Below are 20,190 nucleotides of genomic sequence, written 5' to 3'. Positions count from 1 at the left end.
CCCTCTGCCTGCAACCTCGCTCCTGCACAAAAGACCAAGCTCACTCCTTCCTGGGGCACCTCCCTCACAGACACCAAGACCCACAGAGCCCATGGACCCAGGCAGAGGAGCCACGGGCACCGTCAAGTTAGAAGCAGCCCACTCCAGAGTTCAAGCCCCCGTGGTCTGGCCATGGCAAACCTCCTGGAGAAACTGAGCCGTCTCTGCTGGGCTGAGCTCACCGGGGCAGGCAGCAGTGGGCGGCGTGGGGACTCAGCTGAGAAAACCAGACTCCAGCCAGCCTTCCATCTCAGAGGCTCTGATAATATCACTGTGGCCTGGCTGATTGGCTAGGACACCACTGTCCTGCACCAGTCACCCAGGGAAATCCCCTCGGGCTCCCTCCCACTCGGTCTGGTTCTTGGAGTCAGAGAGTAAACTGAGGAGGAGGGGAGGAAGGAAGGCAGGAAACGTTTTTTCTGCTAGCTTTTTACCCCACGATCCCCCAACAGCCGCTCCAGCCTGTCCCAGAAAGTGGGTGAGAGGAATCTAGATCAGCTCCTAGGTTTGGATCCTTAGGCAACTCCGGCACTGTAGGGAGTGAAGATGGAGCAGTTCTTTGTGGTTGCCTGGCCTCCAACCACCTCCTCTTCCTTGACTCTAGAACCCTTATTCTGAGCCAGTGAGAATGCCCCAGAGGAGGAATCATCACTGGCCAATTACTCATTTTCCCAGCTCCCTTGTACCTAGGAGGTGGGCATATAGCCTAGTGTTGGCCAAGGAGACATAATGAATTTCTTGAGATACTTTGCTTCACCCTCTACTTCCTGCCTTTGAACAATGTATAAGGATGTGAGGCTTTGAGCTGCAGCAGCCACTTTGTAACCATGAGGCACTCTGGTGACTCAGATGGTAAAGAGTCTGTCTGCAGTGCAGGAGACCAGGGATCAGTCTCTGGGTCAGGAAGATCCCCTGGAGAAGGGCATGGCAACCTACTCCAGTATTCTTGCCTGGGGAATTCCATCGACAGAGGAGCCTGGCGGGCTACAGTTCTTGGGGTCTCGAAGAGTTGGACACGACTGAGTGACTAACGCTTTAGCACTGACTGGCAAGAGGACAAGAGCCGATTCACTAAGAAGGTGGAGAGGAGGCTGTGGAGGGAGTCTGGTTTCTTGAGTCACCAAGCCAATCCCAAGACCACTAAGTCTGGACTTGCTATTGAACTAACAATAAATGCTAAGAAATAAGCTGCCAATGGCTGGGTTCACATTGCTTGCCACTGAATGCATCCTTCTTGATATGTCAAAACAGGCTTCTTGTCTTGAGGAAGCAGAAGTCGAAGTTTCCAGGCCTTGGACTTACTGCTAGCTGCCCAGGTTTTGACTCCCCATCGGGGATCTGCCTGCCCGCTTCTGCCTTCACCCACCTGACCCCAGCCCCTGACCCCAGCTCCATGCTCTCTCTGACCCCTGTGGGCTCCCCTGACCTCACCCGCCCCTGAGGCTGTGGGGCTGGCCTGGCTGCTAGCCTGGCCTGTGTCCCCCGCCCTCTCCAGGCTGCTGCCCCTCAGGGCCCTCTGATGGGGCGGGTGAAGCTCCCAGGGGCCCTGCTTCTCCAGGGGACACTTGGGCACAAAGCAGGCAGGTGGGCAGCTGGAAAGTGACCCAGAGAGGACACAGGAGCTGAGACAGGAGTCTCCTGTTGCCATCTAGAAATCCAGAAGGGACCCCGCAGCTGCCACCTCTCTGGACACCTGTCTCAAGCTACCTTGTCTACCTCCCCACCCAGGAGCCACCTGAGGTCATCTCTGTGTATGAGCCAGGGAGGGGCGGGGAAGTGACCCCTTCTGTTTCCACCTCACAGGGCAGCAGGTTGAGGCCCAGAGCTGAGAAGGGCCCTGTTATCACTGGGTTATTACTGAGACAGCCTGACCCCCACAGAGTCTGCGGAGGAGACCCCCTGAGGTCTGCGGAGGAGTCACGACCCTCACCCTCAGGGCCAGAGAGTAAGCACCCCCTCCAGCCTGCCCGGGGTGCGGCGTCCCCAGGCAGAGGGCAGCGCAGGGTTGGGGCACCAGGGCAGGAGTTGCTCATGGCGGGAGGGCATGGGTCAGGGCCAGGGGCGCGGGGGACAGCAGGCATGGTGCCGGTCCTGCCTCAGAGCTGTGACTTGCAACACCCTGGGGTGCTGGGCCGGGGCCAGGCCAGGCCTTCAGCCGACGCTCTGCCAAACCACGCGGCAGTTTCAGGTACCTGGAAAATGTCCGTCAGGCTAGCGAGCCTGGGGAGCCCGCCTTTTCTAGAGTCTCGGGTACCACGAGTTCCTTCTAGCATCTTCCCCAGCATCTCTCATCCCTACCAGGACTGCCCCAGCCCCAGCTCGGCTCATGTGGCAGCATCTGCTCCCTGAAGCTTCTGCCCTCCCCGCCCCCCCCCCCCCCCCCCGCAGAGCCATGACCCAGGGAGGGCACAGGGTCTCCACCCCCAGCCTGTGCCCAGGCACCTGGGCTGCTGGGGGGACCCTCCTGCCTGCAGGGGCAAGGGAGACCATTCACGCTTCTGCCACGGGGCTTCTCCCATGTACCTGTGCCTCCATCAGGAAGATGCCACAGCGACACAACATAAATGATAACAGCCTCACACCTGTCCAGCATGGGTTCCCCCACCGTGTCACCTGAGGCCCCGAGCGGTCCTGTGAGGCTGGCACCTCAGCTCACTCCACAGAGGAGGAGGTGGGCTCGGTGAGTCACCCAGCTGGTGGGGGCTGTTCCCACACGTGCCTGCCTCCAGCTGCCAGTCACTGCAGCCCCCATTGCACTGGGCAGGTGTCCCCACAGTCAGGCTTCCAAGGCAGGCAGCATGGCCAAAGGGTGATACAGCATTGGCCAGGGCTGCGTGTGTCTGTGTGCGTCTATATGTAAGTATGTGCGTCTCTGTGAATTCATGTGTGTTTATACGTGCGTCCCTGTGTGTTCATTCATGTGTGTGTCTCTGTGTGTGTCTACAGGGAGGCCCTGCCTGTCAGGCTCCTCTGGGCTGGGGTCCAACCTCTGGGTCTGCTCTGTGTTCTCGCGGTGGGGGTCTTGCAGCCCACCTCGGCGCTCTGTCCTCACTCCGGCCTCCCTGCCAGCCAGCCGTGCTCACAGCACCCTCCCGGGCAGCGCCCGGCCCTAGCTGTTTGGTCTGCCCTTGAGAGAGCGCTGCCTCCGCTCGGGTCAGTCCAGCCTCCCCGTGCTGGCCCTCCGCTGGGCCAGGAGCCCCCCGCAGTCCCACTGCCTGCAGAGGCTCCTTGGAGGTGGCAAGTACAGCAGCCTCAGCCCTAAGCTTGCCTCCGCCAGACCCAGACCTTCCAGCCAATCGCCCCGTGCCTGCTTTCCAGGTGAAGGAGGTGGGGCTTGTCCACAGGGGTCACGTGGCGAGGGGGAGTGCCGCGCAGAAGCACATCCCAGCAAGGGCCAGGTCGGCCCTGAGGCGGGCTCTGCACTGTCTCCCGGGCACCAGGAGGGACAGAGCCCCAGGGGTCCCCACGGGGCAGCTTCCCCGACACACCTGCACCTCACACATCCTCCCCTTCTCTGAGTCCTGTCCTCCTTGCCGCTGCTGCCTGGGGCCACTCCCAGATGAATGACTAGGCTTTACTGAGCCCCTCTGCCTCTGGGGTGAGTTGCTCCACCCCTCTGCCCCCTGATGTAGACAGGGAGAAAGCTCGCAGGTGCCAGGCGGCTCCTCCTCCATCAGCTCCTGAGCCCAGCCCCGTGCAAGACCAGGAAGGAGGAGCCTGAGTGGGGGCCAGCAGCCCTGGGGGGACAGCGACTTCCCTCCTCTTTCCACCGAGGGGTCAGCATCGGGACTTCCAGCCATTGAGGCCCACACCCAGACCAGCCTGCTGCCTGGGACCCTCGAGTTTCTTACTCATCCCACTTCCCTCTCCCACCCCAGGAGGCTGGCCCAGACTAGAGAAAATTACCCAGAGCCACTGAGGGCCCAAATAGCACCCACCCCTGGGGACCAGGCTCCTCAGGCTTGCTGGGCTCCCTGGGGCTGAAGCAAGCTCCTCCCTTTCTAACTCCCTAGGCCCAGGATCCCCAGACCATCTGACCTTGGCCTCCAGCGTGGTCAGCCGCTCGCTCATGTCGCTGAGCCGGGTGCAGTTCATGCATTCTGAAAGAGAAGAGGTGAGAGTGGAGTGGACCCTGGGGAGAGAGCAGCCCGGCCAGGCAGGATAGCTTCTGCTCAGGCAGGCAGGGAAATCTCTGAGTTGCTGCCTGGAAAACTCCTACACATCCTTCAGAGCCTTATCTTTAGTGCCCCCTCCTCCAGGCAGCCTGCCTGACCTCCGAGCCTCCTTTCTGGGCATCCGCAGCACAGAGTATTGCGAATTGTCTGAGCCAGCACCTGGGATGCCTCGTCAGCCTGCGAGTGTCCTAGGCGCAGGGTCTTTGTCTATTTTGTTTGTTCATGAATTTTGGTGCCTGGCACAGAGTAGTGGGTCAAAAAATACCTGAGGACTTCCCTGGCGGTGCAGTGGATGGGACTTGCCTTGACAGTACAGGGGGCCTGGCTCGATCCTGGTCTGGGAGGACTCCACATGCCGCAAGCAACTAAGCCTGTACGCCCCAACTACTGAAGCCTGCACGCTCTAAGCCCCTCCAGCTGTAACTAGTGACCTCCTGTGTAAAGACTACTGAAGTCCGCCCCCTAGGGCCAGCAAGTCGCAGCTACCGAGCCTGCGTGCTGCAACTACCGAAGCCTAGAGCCTGTGCTCCACAAGAGAAGCCACTGCAATGAGAGGCCCAGGCAGCGCAACTAGAGTAGACCCTGCCTGCCACAACTAGAGAAAAGCCCGTGCAGCAACAAAACCCCAGAGCAGCCAAGGATACATAATAAATAAATAAATATAGCAGTGTGCACACGTCAAAAAAAATTTTTATAATAAACTCCACCATTAAAAAAAAAAAATCTGATAGTTAATGAGTGGGTAGTAAATGAGACACACTCCTTGACTTGGAGAACTACAGTCTGAGGAAGGGGACAGGCAAAAAGACACAGGTTGGTAAGGGCTGTAAGACCAGAACATGCAAAAGAGCAACAGGAAAGTGAAAGCGAGAGTCAGTCAATTGTGTCTGACTCTTTGAGACCCCGTGGATATATAGTCCATGGAATTCTCCAGGCCAGAATACTGGAGTGGGTAGCCTTTCCCTTCTCCAAGGGATCTTCCCAACACAAGGATCGAACCCAGGTCTCCCACATTGCAGGTGGATTCTTAACCAGCTGAGCCACCAGGGGAGCCCAAGAATACTGGAGTGGGTAGCCTATCTGGGGTTGCCAAAGCTCATCTGGGCTGGGGGTGGCCCAGGAGGGCTTCCTGGAGGCAGTGGCATCTAAGGTGAGGACTGAGGGATGCACAGTGATTGGTCAGATTCCATAGAAGGAAGAATTAGTGCTGACACCAGAGGGGAACAGAACCGGGGAGGGTCTTCCAGCAGCCTAGCGGGCAGGAGCACACCTGGGGACCACCAAGACTGGAGCAGGAAGCCTGCGGGGAGGAGCCTGGCAGTGTCCTGAGACCAATGGCAGCTGTTGGAGGGGGTAAGAGCCAAGGTCAGATGTGCATTTTTAAAAGCTCATTCTGGCAGCAGAGTGTACCGCGGGAGGCTGTGGGAGGGTCCCAGAGCCTGAAGGCCAATTAGGAGACCAGTAATGGTTAACCTCCCAGGCACATATCTCCCTGGGCTGTAATCATCTATTTATGTCTGTCTCCCCCAGAGACCCAGAGCTCTTTAATGAGGAAATAGATGGTTCAAAGCTGTTCCTAAGAGCTTTTATTGCTCTGGAAGTCAAGAGATGCTTAGATTCCTCCCTCAGTTCAAAGCCTGACCCCACAGGCACCCCATTCCGGTCAAGCAGACACACGAGAGGTATTAGGGCAACTCAGCACGTCCCATTCGGTGTTCAGAGGCCCCTTGGCTGCAGCGAGGCCCCCATGCTCACCGGCGGGGTCCCCGTCCCCCCATCATCAGCCTTGTCTGTCTTTGGAGAAGTCCTGTATCTTTGTCACTGAACGCAAACCACCTTGGAAATGTCTCTGTTTTAAAATAATGACTGTCCTGTGAGAGATGTAATGAGACTCCCAGAATCTTAGGACCTTGGGAACAGGTGGTTCAGGCTGTGATTTCCCCAGGGGTGCCCAGCCTCGGGGCCACGGGGGCTGACAGCCCCTTACTTTCTGCTCACCAGCCCTACCCGGGTTTCTGTGGGTTGGCAGGGGCCCCCTCATCCTCATTACCTTCCCCATCCACCCTGGGCTGTGCCCAGTCTGTGGTTTATAAGCCTTTTTTTTTTTTTTAGAAACAGAACTCTTTTTCTTCCCCCAATAAAACCTTGTCAGTAACCCCGATACATAAAAGAGATTAAAGACTGAGGTATAAACACTGAAACTTTAAAACAACCAGAAGAATGTATACAGTTGTCTGACTCGGGGATGGGGCAGGACTTCACAAAGGAAAGGAGGTGGTTTTCTGGTTAGATGGGGAGGACTGAACACACATGTTTCCCTCCAACTCCTACCAGCAAAAGGGACAATAACGAAGGAAAGAGGTACAAAGCACAGAGCGGAGAGACGGGCAGAGGGGGCTTCTCAGGGATGAATCACCAGGGGAAAGGCAGAGAGCGACCACGTCCCAGGCTGGCAGACACAGGAGGGCTTGGAGAGCAGCAAGGGCTGATGTCCTCTCTGGGTTCCGGGATCCACCCCAGGAGAGAGGCCCACGGGCACTGAAATCTGGGGAGGCCCCCTGAACAATTTGGCAGGGGGAGGGCGGCTCTCTGGAATGGCTCTGCGGGTAAAGAATCCACCTGCAATGCAGGAGATGCAGGAGACGCAGGTTCAATCCTAGGTTGGGAAGATGCCCTGGAGGAGGAAGTGGCAACTCGCTATAGTATTCTTGCCTGAAACATCCCATGAACAGAGAAGCCTGGCGAGCTAGAGTCCAAAGGGTCGCAAAGAGTCGGACACAAACTGAGCATGCACACATACCCTGTACAACGGCCAGGCGCCCAAAGGCCCCCAGTCAACAAGGCCAGACACACGGGGGGATTCCCAGGGGACACTCACTGCCCCTCCCCCCTCCTCCTAAATACTGCAGGATCCTGGTGCCTCTGAAAGCGGCCTTTCGTGGGAAAGACAGACAGCAAAACAAAACAAGGGTTCCCTGTGTCATGCCACCCACCCCACCTCCCCCCATCCACCCACCCACTCCTCCATCCACCCACCCACTCATCCGTCCTCCACCCCGACATTCACACCCCACCCCGTCCCCTACCCACCCCCGGCCACCCCCTCCTCCACCTGAAGGCCCGGTGGGTGCCCGTGAGCCCCTTGGTGACCCTGCACTCATATCGTTTTGTTTTCATTTTAGATGTGGGCCATTTTTTAAAGTCTTCATCGAATCTGTTACAACATTTCTTTGCTTTTCATGTCTTGGCATTTTGGCCACGAGGCATGTGGGATCTTAGCCCCTCTACCAGAGATCGAACCGGCACCCCCTGCATGGGAAGACAAAGTCTTAACCAACCACCGGACTGCCAGGGGAGCCCCACCCTGTGCTAATACTGATGGGCAGGGGGTAGGGTAGCGGGAATGGGGTGCCTGCCCTCGCAGCAGAGGCCCAAGAGCATCTTATGGGGCAAAAAGGGCGTCGACTCTGGAAGCGGGCTGGCCTGGAGAACTTTCCGGCTTGAGCTTCGTCTGCCCTCTGCACACACAGGAGGGCGTCACCCCACCCTGGGGACCCCCCTCCCGAAGGAAGAAGGTGGGGCAGGATGGCCCTGGGTGAGGTGTCAGTCGGGCCTCAGCTCCACGCAGTGAACGTTCCCGAGGCGTTCGCAGCCCATAAACACATTTCCAGGGTCTGAGGCAACACACAGGACTCCCTGCAGGGGGGACGGTCAGCAGAGCCAGGGGCGAGCCTGGGCTTGCACGCGAACCTGTTTCTGGAGAGCAGGCAGGACCCCGGGCCTAGTCTGCGCTGGCACTGGGCATCCTGCTCGGCCTGCGGGGAGTGGCTTGGCTGTCAGTGGGCATGGGGAGGGCTGGGGAGGGGTCCGGTGCCCCAGCTGCAGAGAGAGGCCCAACCAGCGGGCAGGGCCCTAGGCTGCCAGCCCGGCCTCCCGTGCCACCTGCCTGGGCAGGCGCTCTGAGGCTGGGCGGGTTTTATGGCTCCCCTGGCATCCTGTCATCGACAAGCAATTAAATTATGCATGTTTAACTTTCTCTAATTATTCCTCAGGGCGGTGGGACTATGGAAACGGGCCTGGCGGGGCAATGCTGGCTGTGTGACCGGCCGAGGCCCTGCCCCACTGGCTCCGGGCCTTGGTTTCCCCTCCCTGAGAGGCAGACTCTTCACTTTCTGGGATTCTGAGGATTCCCACGTTCCCAGCACACACGGGCCCACGAGCGTTTCCTCGCATCCAGGACACAGAGGCAGAACTTGAGCTTGGAGATCTTTGCCAGTATATGTAGATGGGAAGTGAGGGGGTGTGTGGGTGAGACAGAGACGGAGGAACTGACTGCTCAGTGTGGTCAGTAGAGAGAGAGCCAGAGAGGCCGCTAACTCACTGTGTGGCTTGAGGCCCGCTTTCTCTCTGTACCTCAGTTTCTCCATCTGTAAAAAGGGTCTATATATTTTTTTAAGTTAGTTTTATTTCTGTATTTATTTTTGACTGTGCGGGGTCTTTGTTGCTGCATGAGGGCTTTCTCCCGTCGCAGGAAGCGGGAGCTACTCACTGCAGTGCACGGGCTTCCCCTTGCGCTGGCTTTTCTTGTTGTGGAGCGCAGGCTCTAGGGTGAGCAGACTTCAGTAGCTGCGGTTCGTGGGCTCCCAAGCACAGGCTCACTACTTGTAAGGCACGGGTTTAGTTGCTCCGAGGCATGTGGGATCTTCCTGGACCAGGGATCAAACCCATGTCTCCTGCATCAGCAGGCAGATTCTTTACCACTGAGCCACCAGGGAAGCCCGAAAGGGGTTTACGCTGACCAGCTCCAAGGGTCTCAGGCTCTTTGCTCCTGCCCTCTGCCCCCTCGGCCTCAGACCGCCCACTGCAGAGGGTGGTTGCCGGTCTACCCACCATGTGCCTTTGGCCAGCACTGCTTCCGGTCGTGGCTCTGAATCTTGAAGTCAGGACCCTCCCCCTGAATGAGATCAGACTCCCAAGGTCTGGGCTTTGCTGACAGGGCAGGAGTTGGCTACTGCAGAGACTCCTGAAGAGGCAGAGTCGGTCCACTGTGCGGCTGAGACGCCGACAGCAGCAGCCAGGGTGACCCTGCCCCAGAGGCCTGTTTACCCTCTCAGAGGTGGTCTGCAGGCAGGGGGCATACACAGGGTGGGTGTCACCCACAGCCCACCCAGTGGGGCCCGGCTGGAGGAGACCCCCACATCCCCTGGGAGACCCTTGACCCTAGCCAAGACTCCAAGGGGAAGACGGTTCCAAGGAGGTCAAAAGAGTAAGATGCTGCGGGGACAGGGGTGGGGCAGGCCAGCTAGACTGACCGTGAGTACCCACAGGGCACCGCAGGAAAAGAGGGTCCTGAGCTGCCTCCGTTTCCCTAATGTGACGAGAACGATGGAGGTAAGCTTTCCATTCCCACCCCAAAAAGCCTGACTATAGGGAATGAAAGCTGGTGGAAAAGAGGGGTACTGAGAACTCTCCTTTCTCATGGTAAGCCTTGAAGGGCTATTGGCCTTTTAAAAACAATATACATTCTGAATAGATTGAATACACGCATGCGTCTTGTCGCTTCAGTCCTGTCCGACTCTTTGCGAACCTATAGGTTGTAGCCCGCCAGCCTCCTCCGTCCCTGGGATTCTCCAGGCAAGAATACTGGAGGGGGTTGCCCTGCCCTTCTCTAGGGGATCTTTAATTTCAATGTTTAACTGGGTAAAAACACAGAACGTGCTTATAATGCTGCGTGGAAAATATACAAAATTGTATCTCTTCATGAGCTGGCGGGAAACAAGCCAGCTGCAGGCTGGAGTTCCAGGGTCGCTGGGGACCCCCAGACTCCTGGGGCCACCAAGACATGATCATTCTAGATTATTCCAATCCTGATGTTTCCAATTCAGCCTGAAGTTCTTAACCGCCCTCTGGTGCTCTGAGCCTAGCCTCGTGGGTATCAGAGAGGCCCTGATGGGAATTTTATAAAATATCAATACCTCCCCTGGGCCTGGGAAGTCACCTCTCCATTTAACTTGTAGAGAGCTGCTTGTCCAGGTAACTGCAGACAGATGGGATTTTTCTAAGACACAGACCCCAAAAGGAAGGGTGAAAAGGGCAAGGCCATGCTGAAGGTGGGGGCCCTGCCCTGGGTCTCCCCTGTGCTCCCTCACACATGCCAGAGCAATGAACCCCAGCGGGGGCGGGGAATCTGCTGGTCGGACAGAGCAGTGGCTGCGTGCCAGGCCCAGCCGTGGGGCCCGTGGACAGGACAGAATAATTAAATTCCACCCTTTTCTATATCAGGGATCACAGAGAAGGCCAGAGTTTTTCAGGAACTTCTGCCAAGAGTTTTTATTGAAAAGTAATTTGAGTTCCTTCTTGAAGAGGGGCAGCCTTGCATGGGTGTCCTCACCGTGGAAATAAAAATCCCCAAAGGACCAGTTGCACTGAAGCTGCTCAGAGCACAGTGGGAGCTGGCAACCTACCCAGCCCCCCCACCCACCACACACACACCAGCATCCTCTGGACTGTAGAAATTTCCAGCAATGTTCAGAAAACCCCCATGGGGGGTGAGTGAAAGCTATTCACCAAGGTTCATCAGTCACCTATGAGGTGAGAGACAGAAATACCCTGGCATGCGTCCCTCCTTTTGTGAGTGAGGAAGATGAGCCTCAAGTGAGGTTTAACAACGTAGCCAAGGTCACCCAGCGTGCTGATTAAAGGTGGCCTTGCCTTCCCATATGGCCACGGTGGGCTAGGCCAGGTGTCTGGCTGGGGAAGAACTCTCCATGCGATGTATAAATAGCCCCTGGGCCACGACTAGACATGGGGGAGTCTGTGGTTTTTGCATCCCCCCAGCTTCCCAGGTGACGCAAGTGGTAAAGAACCCACCCGCCAATGCGGGAGACATAAAAGACGTGGGTTCGATCCTTGGGAAGATCCCCTGGAGGAGGCCATGGCGGCCCACCTCAGTATTCTTCCCTGGAGAATGCCATGGACAGAGGAGCCTGGTGGGCTACAGACCATGGGGTCACAAAGAGTCAGACACGACTGGAGCGACTTAGCATGCACGCACAGCCCTACAGACTCTGCCAATCTGACTGGTCAAGTCTGTCTTCTTTCCTTCCAACCTCCAAATCCAGCCCAGAGTTCAAGATTGTTGGGTCTTGTACCATGGCTGGACCACACCCCAAAACATCTTTGCCCTAGAAAAATCTAAAGAGGAATTATTGGAATTACTAAATTAATTTAGCAAGGATTATAGAGTTTTCAAAAATCAACCATATTCCTATACATTGACAATAACCATATAGAAAGTGAAATTTTAAAATACCATTCACACAGCATCAAATTATCTAGGAATAAGTCTACTGAAAATTTTAAAACATCACTGAGAGAAATTAAAGCAGATTCAAATAAATGAAAAGATATACTATACTCATGGATTGGAAGGTGCCATAGTATATACGTTAATTCTCTCCCAATTGATCTATCCATTCAATGCAACCCCATTCAAAATCTCAGACGGTTTTTTTATATGTTGTGTGTGTGAATTCTCAAGTTTTTTCTAAAATATATACAAAAACGCAAAGGTCCAAGAATAGCCAAACGCAAAGATGAAATAGAACAGAAGTGGAAGACTTATACAACCAGAACTGAGATCTATTATAAAACTATAGTAATTAAGACACTATATTCTTGGTGCAAAGACAGACGATTCACACTTAACTCAGTCACCTGGTTTATAAAAAAGGTGTATATGAGTACAGGAGAGAAAGGAAGGACTTCAGTAAAGAGTACTGGGTCAATTGGATATCAAAATGGAAAAGTAAAGTAAAAGAATCTGACCCCTCAACCCACACCACACACGAAAGTCGATTCCAGATACATTGTAGATCTAACTGTTAAAAGAGAAACGAGAGTTTTTTGGAAATTCCCTGGTGGTCCGGTGGTTAGGACCTGCCGAGGGCACAGGTTCAATCCCTGGTTGGGGGACTAAGATCTCGCATGCCATGCAGCCAAAACAAAAACACAAAATCAACAAAATAACACCCGATACAATTTATTTTAAATATCAGTAACTTACCTTCGTGACCTCAGAATAGACAAGATTTCTTCTAATACAAAAACAGTTAACATTAAGGAAAGCTTTGATAAGATGAATTGCATTAAATGTAAGAATTTCTTTTCATCAGAAGACAGCATTAAGAGAATGGAGAAGCCTATCATCAAGTAGAAGACGTCCTTGGACTACATAAAACCACAAAATAAGATGCCAAATGGCTGAGTCATACGTAGAGGGGCTCAACTCCGTAGCTCTATAAGGAAATGCAAATTAAACTACACCCACCAGGACAGCTGAAAATGCAAGACTAACAATGCACGTATCTGAGTATCCAAGAGGGTGTGAGCCACTGGAGCTCTAAGACAGCATCAGTGCAATGTCCGTGGAAAAACCACGTCTTAAAAATGTGGCTGTTTCTAATAGGGATGAGCAATTTCATCTAATAGGAGCAATTCTATCTCTAGGTACAAAAACAATAAATAATGTCACCAAAAGGCTTGTGTAAGAATAAGCAGTTGTTGCTCAAAATAACCAAAAATTTTAATAATCCAAATTCCCATTGGTGGCTGACAGGATAAACTAAATATTCCCAAAATGGAATATTATACAGTAAGAAGTGCACAGAAACCATATGCCGCCCAGTGGATAAGCTCACAGAGATGACAGACCCCAAAGGGCACACACTCACGTGAGTCCATTTATTGAAATTTCCATCACAGGCAGGACAGCTCGAAGGTGGTGGCCTGCGCGTCAGTGGTTATCGTGAGGGCAGTTATCAGAAGAGGCAGGGGGAGGACTTCTAAGATGATGAAAATGGTCTCTTTCTTGACGAGGATGCTGGTACACAGGCGTGGTCTGTGTAAAACATGTCTAACCCTGACCTTGCTCACCCTAAACCACCAATCTGACATGTCACCCTCTGTGCTCCCCATCGCCCTGAGGAAAACCCCCGTCCCCCCTGAATGGGCTGCTTGCCATGATCTGAGCACCCCTCACTCTTCTAGTTCTTTGGCCTTTCCCTGTCTTGTTATCATATCCAGAAATAGATTCCAACCCACTCCAATGATTAGTAAATTCCTACTGAAGCACCACCTCCTCCAGGGAGCCTTCCTTGACCACTCCAGGTGGACCCAGGCAGCCACCTTCCTATTAATTGCCAAGAGTGCAATATACACCTTGCTTAGAGCACTCAGCAGCCTGGCTGGGGAACATCTTGTGTACCCCTCTTCCCTGTGGGTCCATGTCTCATCCATTCTTGTATTCTGAAAAGTGGGGCAGGCATACCCCTCTGTCACATGGGGCTGCAGAGAAGCTCATGTGTCCTCTCGGACAGAGGCAGTGCCACCTTGGGGGAGGGGGTGAGCAGATCTAGGAGACCCTCAGCTCATTGTCCAGGTGGCTCACCTTGGAGGCTCTCAGGGAACTCGGGGAGGGGAGGGAAGGGACCGTCCTCCTCCTTCAGGGGCCAGGGGTCGTGTGTCCCACGCAAACCCTGGCAACTCTGTCCCCGGAGCTTCCTCCCTGCCCACCCCCCCGCCCCCCGAACAGCTGGTTTCCATTTCCACAAGGCCAGGAGAAGTGGAAGGAGCTTAAGGTAGAGATAAGAAAGTCGTTTGGACGCTGAAGTTCATACCTTCTGGCTCATGTCTCGGTGGGAGGGGAAGAAAGGAGGAAACGCTCTCTTCCGATTTCACAATAGCAGAGAGGGTCTGGCCCGTGTGGAGCCACGCAGGTCATAATAATGATCAAAAGAAGGAAAAGCAACTCGCGTTCATGGAGCACTCACTCTGTGCCAGACGCTAATGGAAGGGCGAGACCCGATGCACCACTTTTCATGTATACTTGTCTAATTCCTACAACAACCCAATGAGGGAAGAACCTTTATTATCTCTGTTTTGCAGATGAAGCAACCCAGGCACACAGAGGTTAGGTAATTTGCCCAAAGTCACACAGCCAGTAAGTACCAGCGGCTGGGTTCAAAGCAGGCAGTCGGCTGGTGGCGGTGGTGGTGGGGGTACCGCTGGCTCTTAGCCAGCTTAGTTGCTCCTTGCATGCTGGATCTAAGTTCCCCAGCCAGGGACTGAACCCACGTTTGTTTGATGCAATGTCTTTCTCCTCAGCACTGTTTCCAGTGGACTGTGGAGTGACTTCCCTTCAGACTGACTGGCATGGCTGGGAGAAGTCTCCAGAAATCCGTGAGTATGCAGCAGCCTGAATTCTGCAAGATCAAGGACTTCGTGGTCCTTCTCAGAATTCTGCTGGAGTGGGGTCCCCACAGTTGGGGGTACTTGGATTAAAGGGCTCATGTGCCCGTTTGCTCAGTGGAGGGATTTCCAGTCTCCTAGGACTGTCCCACAGGACTCGAAAGGGGGTTTATCCAGAAATAAGAGATTCAGAGGCTTCCTTGATGGCTCAGTGGTAAAGAATCCGCCTGCCAAGGTGGAGACATGGGTTCGATCCCTGATCTGGGAAGATCCCATATGCCTCGGAGCAACTAAGCCCATGCACCACAACTATTGAGCCTGTGCTCTAGAGCCTGGGAGCCACAACTACTGAGCCCCCGTGCCACAGCAGCTGAAGCCCGTGTGCCCTGGAGCCTGTGCTCCGAAACAAGAGAAGCCACTGCAACGAGAAGCCCACACACTGCAAATTCAGAGTAGCCCTGGCTCACCGTGACTAGAGAAAATCCCGCGCGGCAACGAAGACCCAGGGCAGCCAAATAAATCGGCAACGAAGACCCAGGGCAGCCAAATAAATTAAAAAAAAATTTTTTTAAGTAATAAGAGATCCAGTCTCTGCAGCCATTTGGGGGGTTGAGAAAGGCAAGGACACTGCTGCATACGTTTTATTTTTCAGGGTTCACCGATCCGGTTGCTTCTCTTGGGTGGATTTCTGAGGTTCGCGTGGTTAATCTGAAGTTATTGTTTGAAGTGCTCTCTCTCTTTTTTCCTCATCCAGAAAGAAATCATAAATATCTCCAGGGTCCCAGGACGCTGGCAGGCGGCCCTGCCTGGGTCTGAAAGGTGACACCAGGCGCAGCCCTGGAGACCAGCTCTGACTCCCCACCCCCGTGGACATGTGGCATCGCTGTTGCCACCTCGTTCTGTGTCAGTGGGAAAGGATCCTTTTTAACAGGGCTCCGAGCTCAAGGTCAACGTTCAGGAGCCCTAAAGCGAAGCAGGCTGACTGAGGGCCTCCAGAATGTGGGAAAGGCTGCCTAATTCTGCTGGGCAGATCACCCACGGCCCTGGACCCGAGGCAGGGCCTTCCCCTCCTGCACCACTGGTCCAGGCTCAGGCGAGTGCTGAGCTCTAATCTTAGGGAGATGGACGAGGTGCCCCAAAGACAGCCAGAAGTGGGCAGAGTCACTTGGGGTTTGGGGCTTTTGGAGGAAAACGGTGGTAGAGTTCAAAGTCCCCAGGTGGGAGGCTGGGGGACCCCCAGGAATCGGAGGACCTTCTGGGAGCAGCTCTGATCTTTCCCTGTGTGCACGTGGGCAGACCCCTTCCCCTTTCAGGGTCTCTACTCCTCCAAAGCTATGGGAAGGCCCAAGGCGGCTTCAGCTTTAATTCAAGGATCAGCTGGGCTCCAGGGAAGCCCTTGGTCTCTTAACAGCGTCGTCTACCTCTTGGAGGTTGTTCAGGGGAGCTGGGATGTGAGCGTGGGGTGCTTCCTCTGACACCAGGTCTCCCAAGCTCTCTCTCTCTCTTTAGGTCACACCGCATGACCCATAGGGTCTTAGTTCCCCAACCAAGGACTGAACCTGCACCCTCGGCAGTGAAAGCACGGAGTGTTACCCACTGGACCACCAGGAATCCCAAAGGCGCCCAAGTGCTTTATCAGAGGAAGAATCCCAGGCTGGAGAGACCACAGGCCTGACCTCCTACCAAAGAAGGGCTCAGAGCAGCAGTTTCCAAATGCTCTTTTTATAAAATAATAATAATTTTCTTTATTTTGGCTGTGCCAGGTCTTAGTTGCGGCATGTGGGATCTAGTTCCCTGACCAGGGATCGAACCCGTGCCCCCTGCGTTGGGAGTGTGGAGTCTTAGCCACTGGACCACCAGGGAAGTCCCTCAAATGCCTTTTTAAAAGGAAGAGGTGGTTTTATTCCCCTACACAAATGGCTTCTGGGGCCGTCAAAGGGTAACAAGTCAAAGAGACGCTGCTGACTGCATGGGGTGGGAGCCCAGAACCCCGGTGTCAGGCATCACCTACCCCCAGGCTCAAGGTGGGCAGGAGGAAGACGGGTCTTGCTGCCCCCACCCCCAACTCTCAGCCACTCAAGGGAACAGCACGTGATGAGGCCCACCCCACGTCCAGTGGGGGATGTAGTGGCCACCCAGAAGTTTCCTGCTTCACGACATGGGGCAGTCTGGGCTCAGCTCCCCTAGGCAACGTCTGGGGCTTATATTCGTTCAGGTCTGACCTGCTCGCTCCCTGCATACCCATCTCTCAGGGACCACCTTGCACTAGTCAGCTTCCCCCTCCCAGCCCCCTGTCGAGACAGGGGATGAGGGAAACCAGGAAGGAGGAGGAGTGGGCAGGTGACAAGACTCCGGATTCCCAGAGTCAAACCTGGACTGCATCCTTCCCCACAGGAGGAGGTTGTCATGGCAACTAAAGGACCACTTGACGGAGCCAGTCCCCACATCAGACACAGACCCTCACTGAGGGTGGATTTTTCTGCTAATTGCTTGTATTTTCCAGCCTGGACAATCACTCGGACACAATCTGGCTCTTTCTTAGAGACATTTTCCCTCCCCCGACTGACCCGATAGTTTAAAACACATTCAAACAACAGAGAGGCATTTGTTCAGGATTTACAGTGTTTGCCTAATAGCTCAAGGCTTAGTCATCTCTCTGGGCCCTCCACCTCGACAAGCTGTGTGACCTTGGGGAAGTGACTTAACTCTCTGAACTTCAGCTGCTTTGGCCCAAAGGATGAGGGGAATCAAGGCCACCTCCTTGGACAGAGAAGGGGCAGCTATATTTGTACCCATATTAGAAAACAAACCTCCCATACAATTGTAAAGACCAGAAGGGTCTTAGGCCTACCTCACTGGGCCCTTTCTTTTAACAGGTGAGAAAATAGATCTGAGGTGGTATGTTGTTTGTGGCCACAGTCACACATTGAGGTGATGGTCCACCCAGGGCTAAAACTCAGTCCTGGGTGTGCACCTTCTCACCATCCCAGGGCAGGCACCCCAATACTCCCCCTTAGTCATTTACACCATAGTCAGAACGAATCCATACAGCACCACTGGAAGCCCAACACTGTACAGAGTTCTGCTGTCCCTCTCTCCTGCCAGGAGAGCCTTGCAGGGAGATAATGTTATCCCCATAATTAAGGGGGGCAAGAGATGGTTCAGCCCCCAAAGGTAAAACGTGGCCCAGGATCTGGAAATGCCAAGCCTCCCTGGTCACCTGCTCCATGTGCGTGCAGATTAGAGGAAGAGACGAGAAACCTTCTGCTCAGGCACGAAGCGCGGTCCCTGGATCAGGCTCCTACTGCGCTAGGCTAGAGCCGCGGGAAAAGCTTCTGTTCCATGAGCAGGGCTCTCATCCACACTGGTCCTACCCCAGGCTCCTGGGAGCCCAGCTGGATTCACCAAGTGGCAGATGCGAGAAGGCTCAGGCCACTGCAGGGGAGGTGAGGGGCAGCCCAAGGTGGGCCTCGGAGTCTGATGCTTGCTCCCTGCTCACAGCTGAACTGCCCTGTGCAGGGAAAGGAGAGCCCCTGCCTCCTCCCTCCAGCCCCTCCGAGCTTTAGGGATGCGGTGGTGGGGTCTGGGGTGCAGATTCTCTCGGGGGAGGGGTCAGTCCAAGTGCCAGGGAGGGGCGGTCTGACCCAGTTACCCCTAGTTCCTTTCTCCCTCTCTTCTTCCGCCCATCTGTGCACACCAGACCCGGGCGCTGCAGCCAGAGACACATCTGGCTGCCTGGGAAGGGGCCTTGACGCCAGCAGAGTCCAAGGAAACAGTCTTGGAGAACCCAAGGGCCTGGGGTGGGGGCAGGGGGTGGGGGGAGGGGCTGGGGTAGGACCCAAACAGCTCGGGACCCCTTGGTGGCCCAGCCTCAGCCAAGTCCTGAAGGACAGCAGAAGTCCAGAAATGAGCCTCCTTATTAGTGGGGGCATTCGGTCCCCCTTCCTGCAACACCACGCTCTCAGCCTTGCACCCCAGAGCCCTGAGAGGCAGCGATCCAAGACTCCAGAAGTCTGCCAGTCTGGTGGGTGTGAAACGCCCTCGCACTGTGGTTTGAATTTGCATGTTCCACACTGCTAATGAGGCTGAACATCTTTTCATAAGTTTTTGAGCCATTTGCCCCCACCACCTCCCCTCCAGCCTGTGAAAGGCCTGTCCACGTTCTTGATTCATTTTTCTATTGGCTATTTTTCTTATTGATTCAGGGGAGTTCTTTATTTCCGATGTCAACTTGTGGCCAGTTTTCTGCGCTGCAAATATCTCCTCCTAGTCGTGGCTTGTGGGGCTTTTTTTTCTTGCGTTTGGTAACACTGCCTTTTCTCAGACAAAAGTTTCCCAAACCATTTGCTTTTAATTCCTTTAAAGGTACATGTGGAGTCGTGATAGGTACCTCCATATCTGACTCACAACTTTCAAAGGGGGGCGAGTCTACTGACTCGCTCACATCTGCACGTGATGTTGGCCATCGGATCAGCGGCGGAGGTCTATGCGGTCATAAGTTCCTTCCTCTGTCTTGTTTGCCAGGAGTTTCCATCATGAAGAGGTGTTGAATTGTATCCTTAAACTGTCTGTGAGCTGAATCACATGAATAGATTTTCTAAATTCTCCTCGGTCACGATCTATTTCTTTTCGTGCATGGCTGGATTTAAAATAACTAATATTTAGGATTTTTCACTTGACTCATCTATAGTTCCAACCCGGAACCAACCTGGTGGTCCCAGACGGAGGGTAAATTTCAGTCCCAAATTTGGGGGAGGTTGAGGCCCAAGGCTTTGATTTCTCAGGCTTATTTTTCCCTTTCCTTAGTCCAGACACACAAGCTTCCTTGTTGTCATGAGCCAGGGGGAGACTTTTCCGGTCTCCTCTTTCACCACGTCTCAGCTATCACTTAATACAGGAGCCCACCCCATCCCCCTCTTCTGGTTCAGGTATAAACCATGGTCCACATCCCCACCTACCAAACAGCAACCACAGCCACGGGGTCAGAACCCTCTGCTTCTTTGGTTTACTGGCCACTGGAATTTCAGGGGGGTCACAGAGCCTGGGTAAGTCCTGGGGGCCCCCACTTGGTCCCTGCCCTGGAGGGGAGGTACAGAAGGATTGACAAGCTCTTCCCTGATTTTTTTCCAAGTTGAAGTTCAATTTAAAATGTAAAAGAAATGGTTCTTGAACATGCTGATGAAAAAGGCAAAAGGATACCATCTTCCTACTGGTCCGCCAGCTGATCCAAGCACAGGGTAATAATAATACATGGTAATAATAAGACTATGGTAGAACTCATAGTCTTCTAAGGCCGAGAGATCATCTGGGGGACTTCTCCAGCTGTCCAGTTGTTATGACTACACCCTCCAGTGAAGGGGGCATGGGTTCGATCCCCAGTCGGGGAACTAGATCCTGCATGCATGCTACAACAAAGGAGTCGCAAGTTGCAACTAAGACTTAGCACAGCCAAAATTGATTATCTAAAAAAAAGATAGAGTCCCATAAAAAGACCCTCACAGAGTGGCCTCTGGACCCTCCAGTCCATCTCGCTCACCTCTCCCCTTCTCCACAGCCTCCCTCTGCACATCGCATGGCCTGTGGTCCCCAAAACAGACCTTGCCCTTCTCTGGCTGCTGAACTCTGCACATCATCTCTGCGACAGGGGCCTCCTTGTCCTCATTGACAGACTCCTCCATCACGGCCAAGCAATGGGCGTGGAAGGACTGGGGGCCCATGTGGGGAGGTT

The 20,190-nt window shown here is 54.3% G+C and overlaps 1 protein-coding gene across 2 annotated transcripts in view; it reads right to left on the bottom strand.

Annotated features, from left to right (window-relative positions):
* Nucleotides 1–20,190, bottom strand: part of COL26A1 (collagen type XXVI alpha 1 chain) — a 164,225-nt gene that overhangs the window by 18,804 nt on the left and 125,231 nt on the right. For both annotated transcript variants that reach the window (XM_027527373.1, XM_027527374.1), the window contains exon 4: nucleotides 4,078–4,139. In XM_027527373.1, the coding sequence (XP_027383174.1) occupies nucleotides 4,078–4,139 (62 nt within the window). The remainder of the gene's footprint in view (nucleotides 1–4,077; nucleotides 4,140–20,190) is intronic.

Source organism: Bos indicus x Bos taurus, chromosome 25, assembly GCF_003369695.1.
Source record: "Bos indicus x Bos taurus breed Angus x Brahman F1 hybrid chromosome 25, Bos_hybrid_MaternalHap_v2.0, whole genome shotgun sequence".
In the NCBI taxonomy this organism is placed as follows: domain Eukaryota; kingdom Metazoa; phylum Chordata; class Mammalia; order Artiodactyla; family Bovidae; genus Bos; species Bos indicus x Bos taurus.
This window is presented reverse-complemented; position numbering and strand designations above follow the sequence as displayed.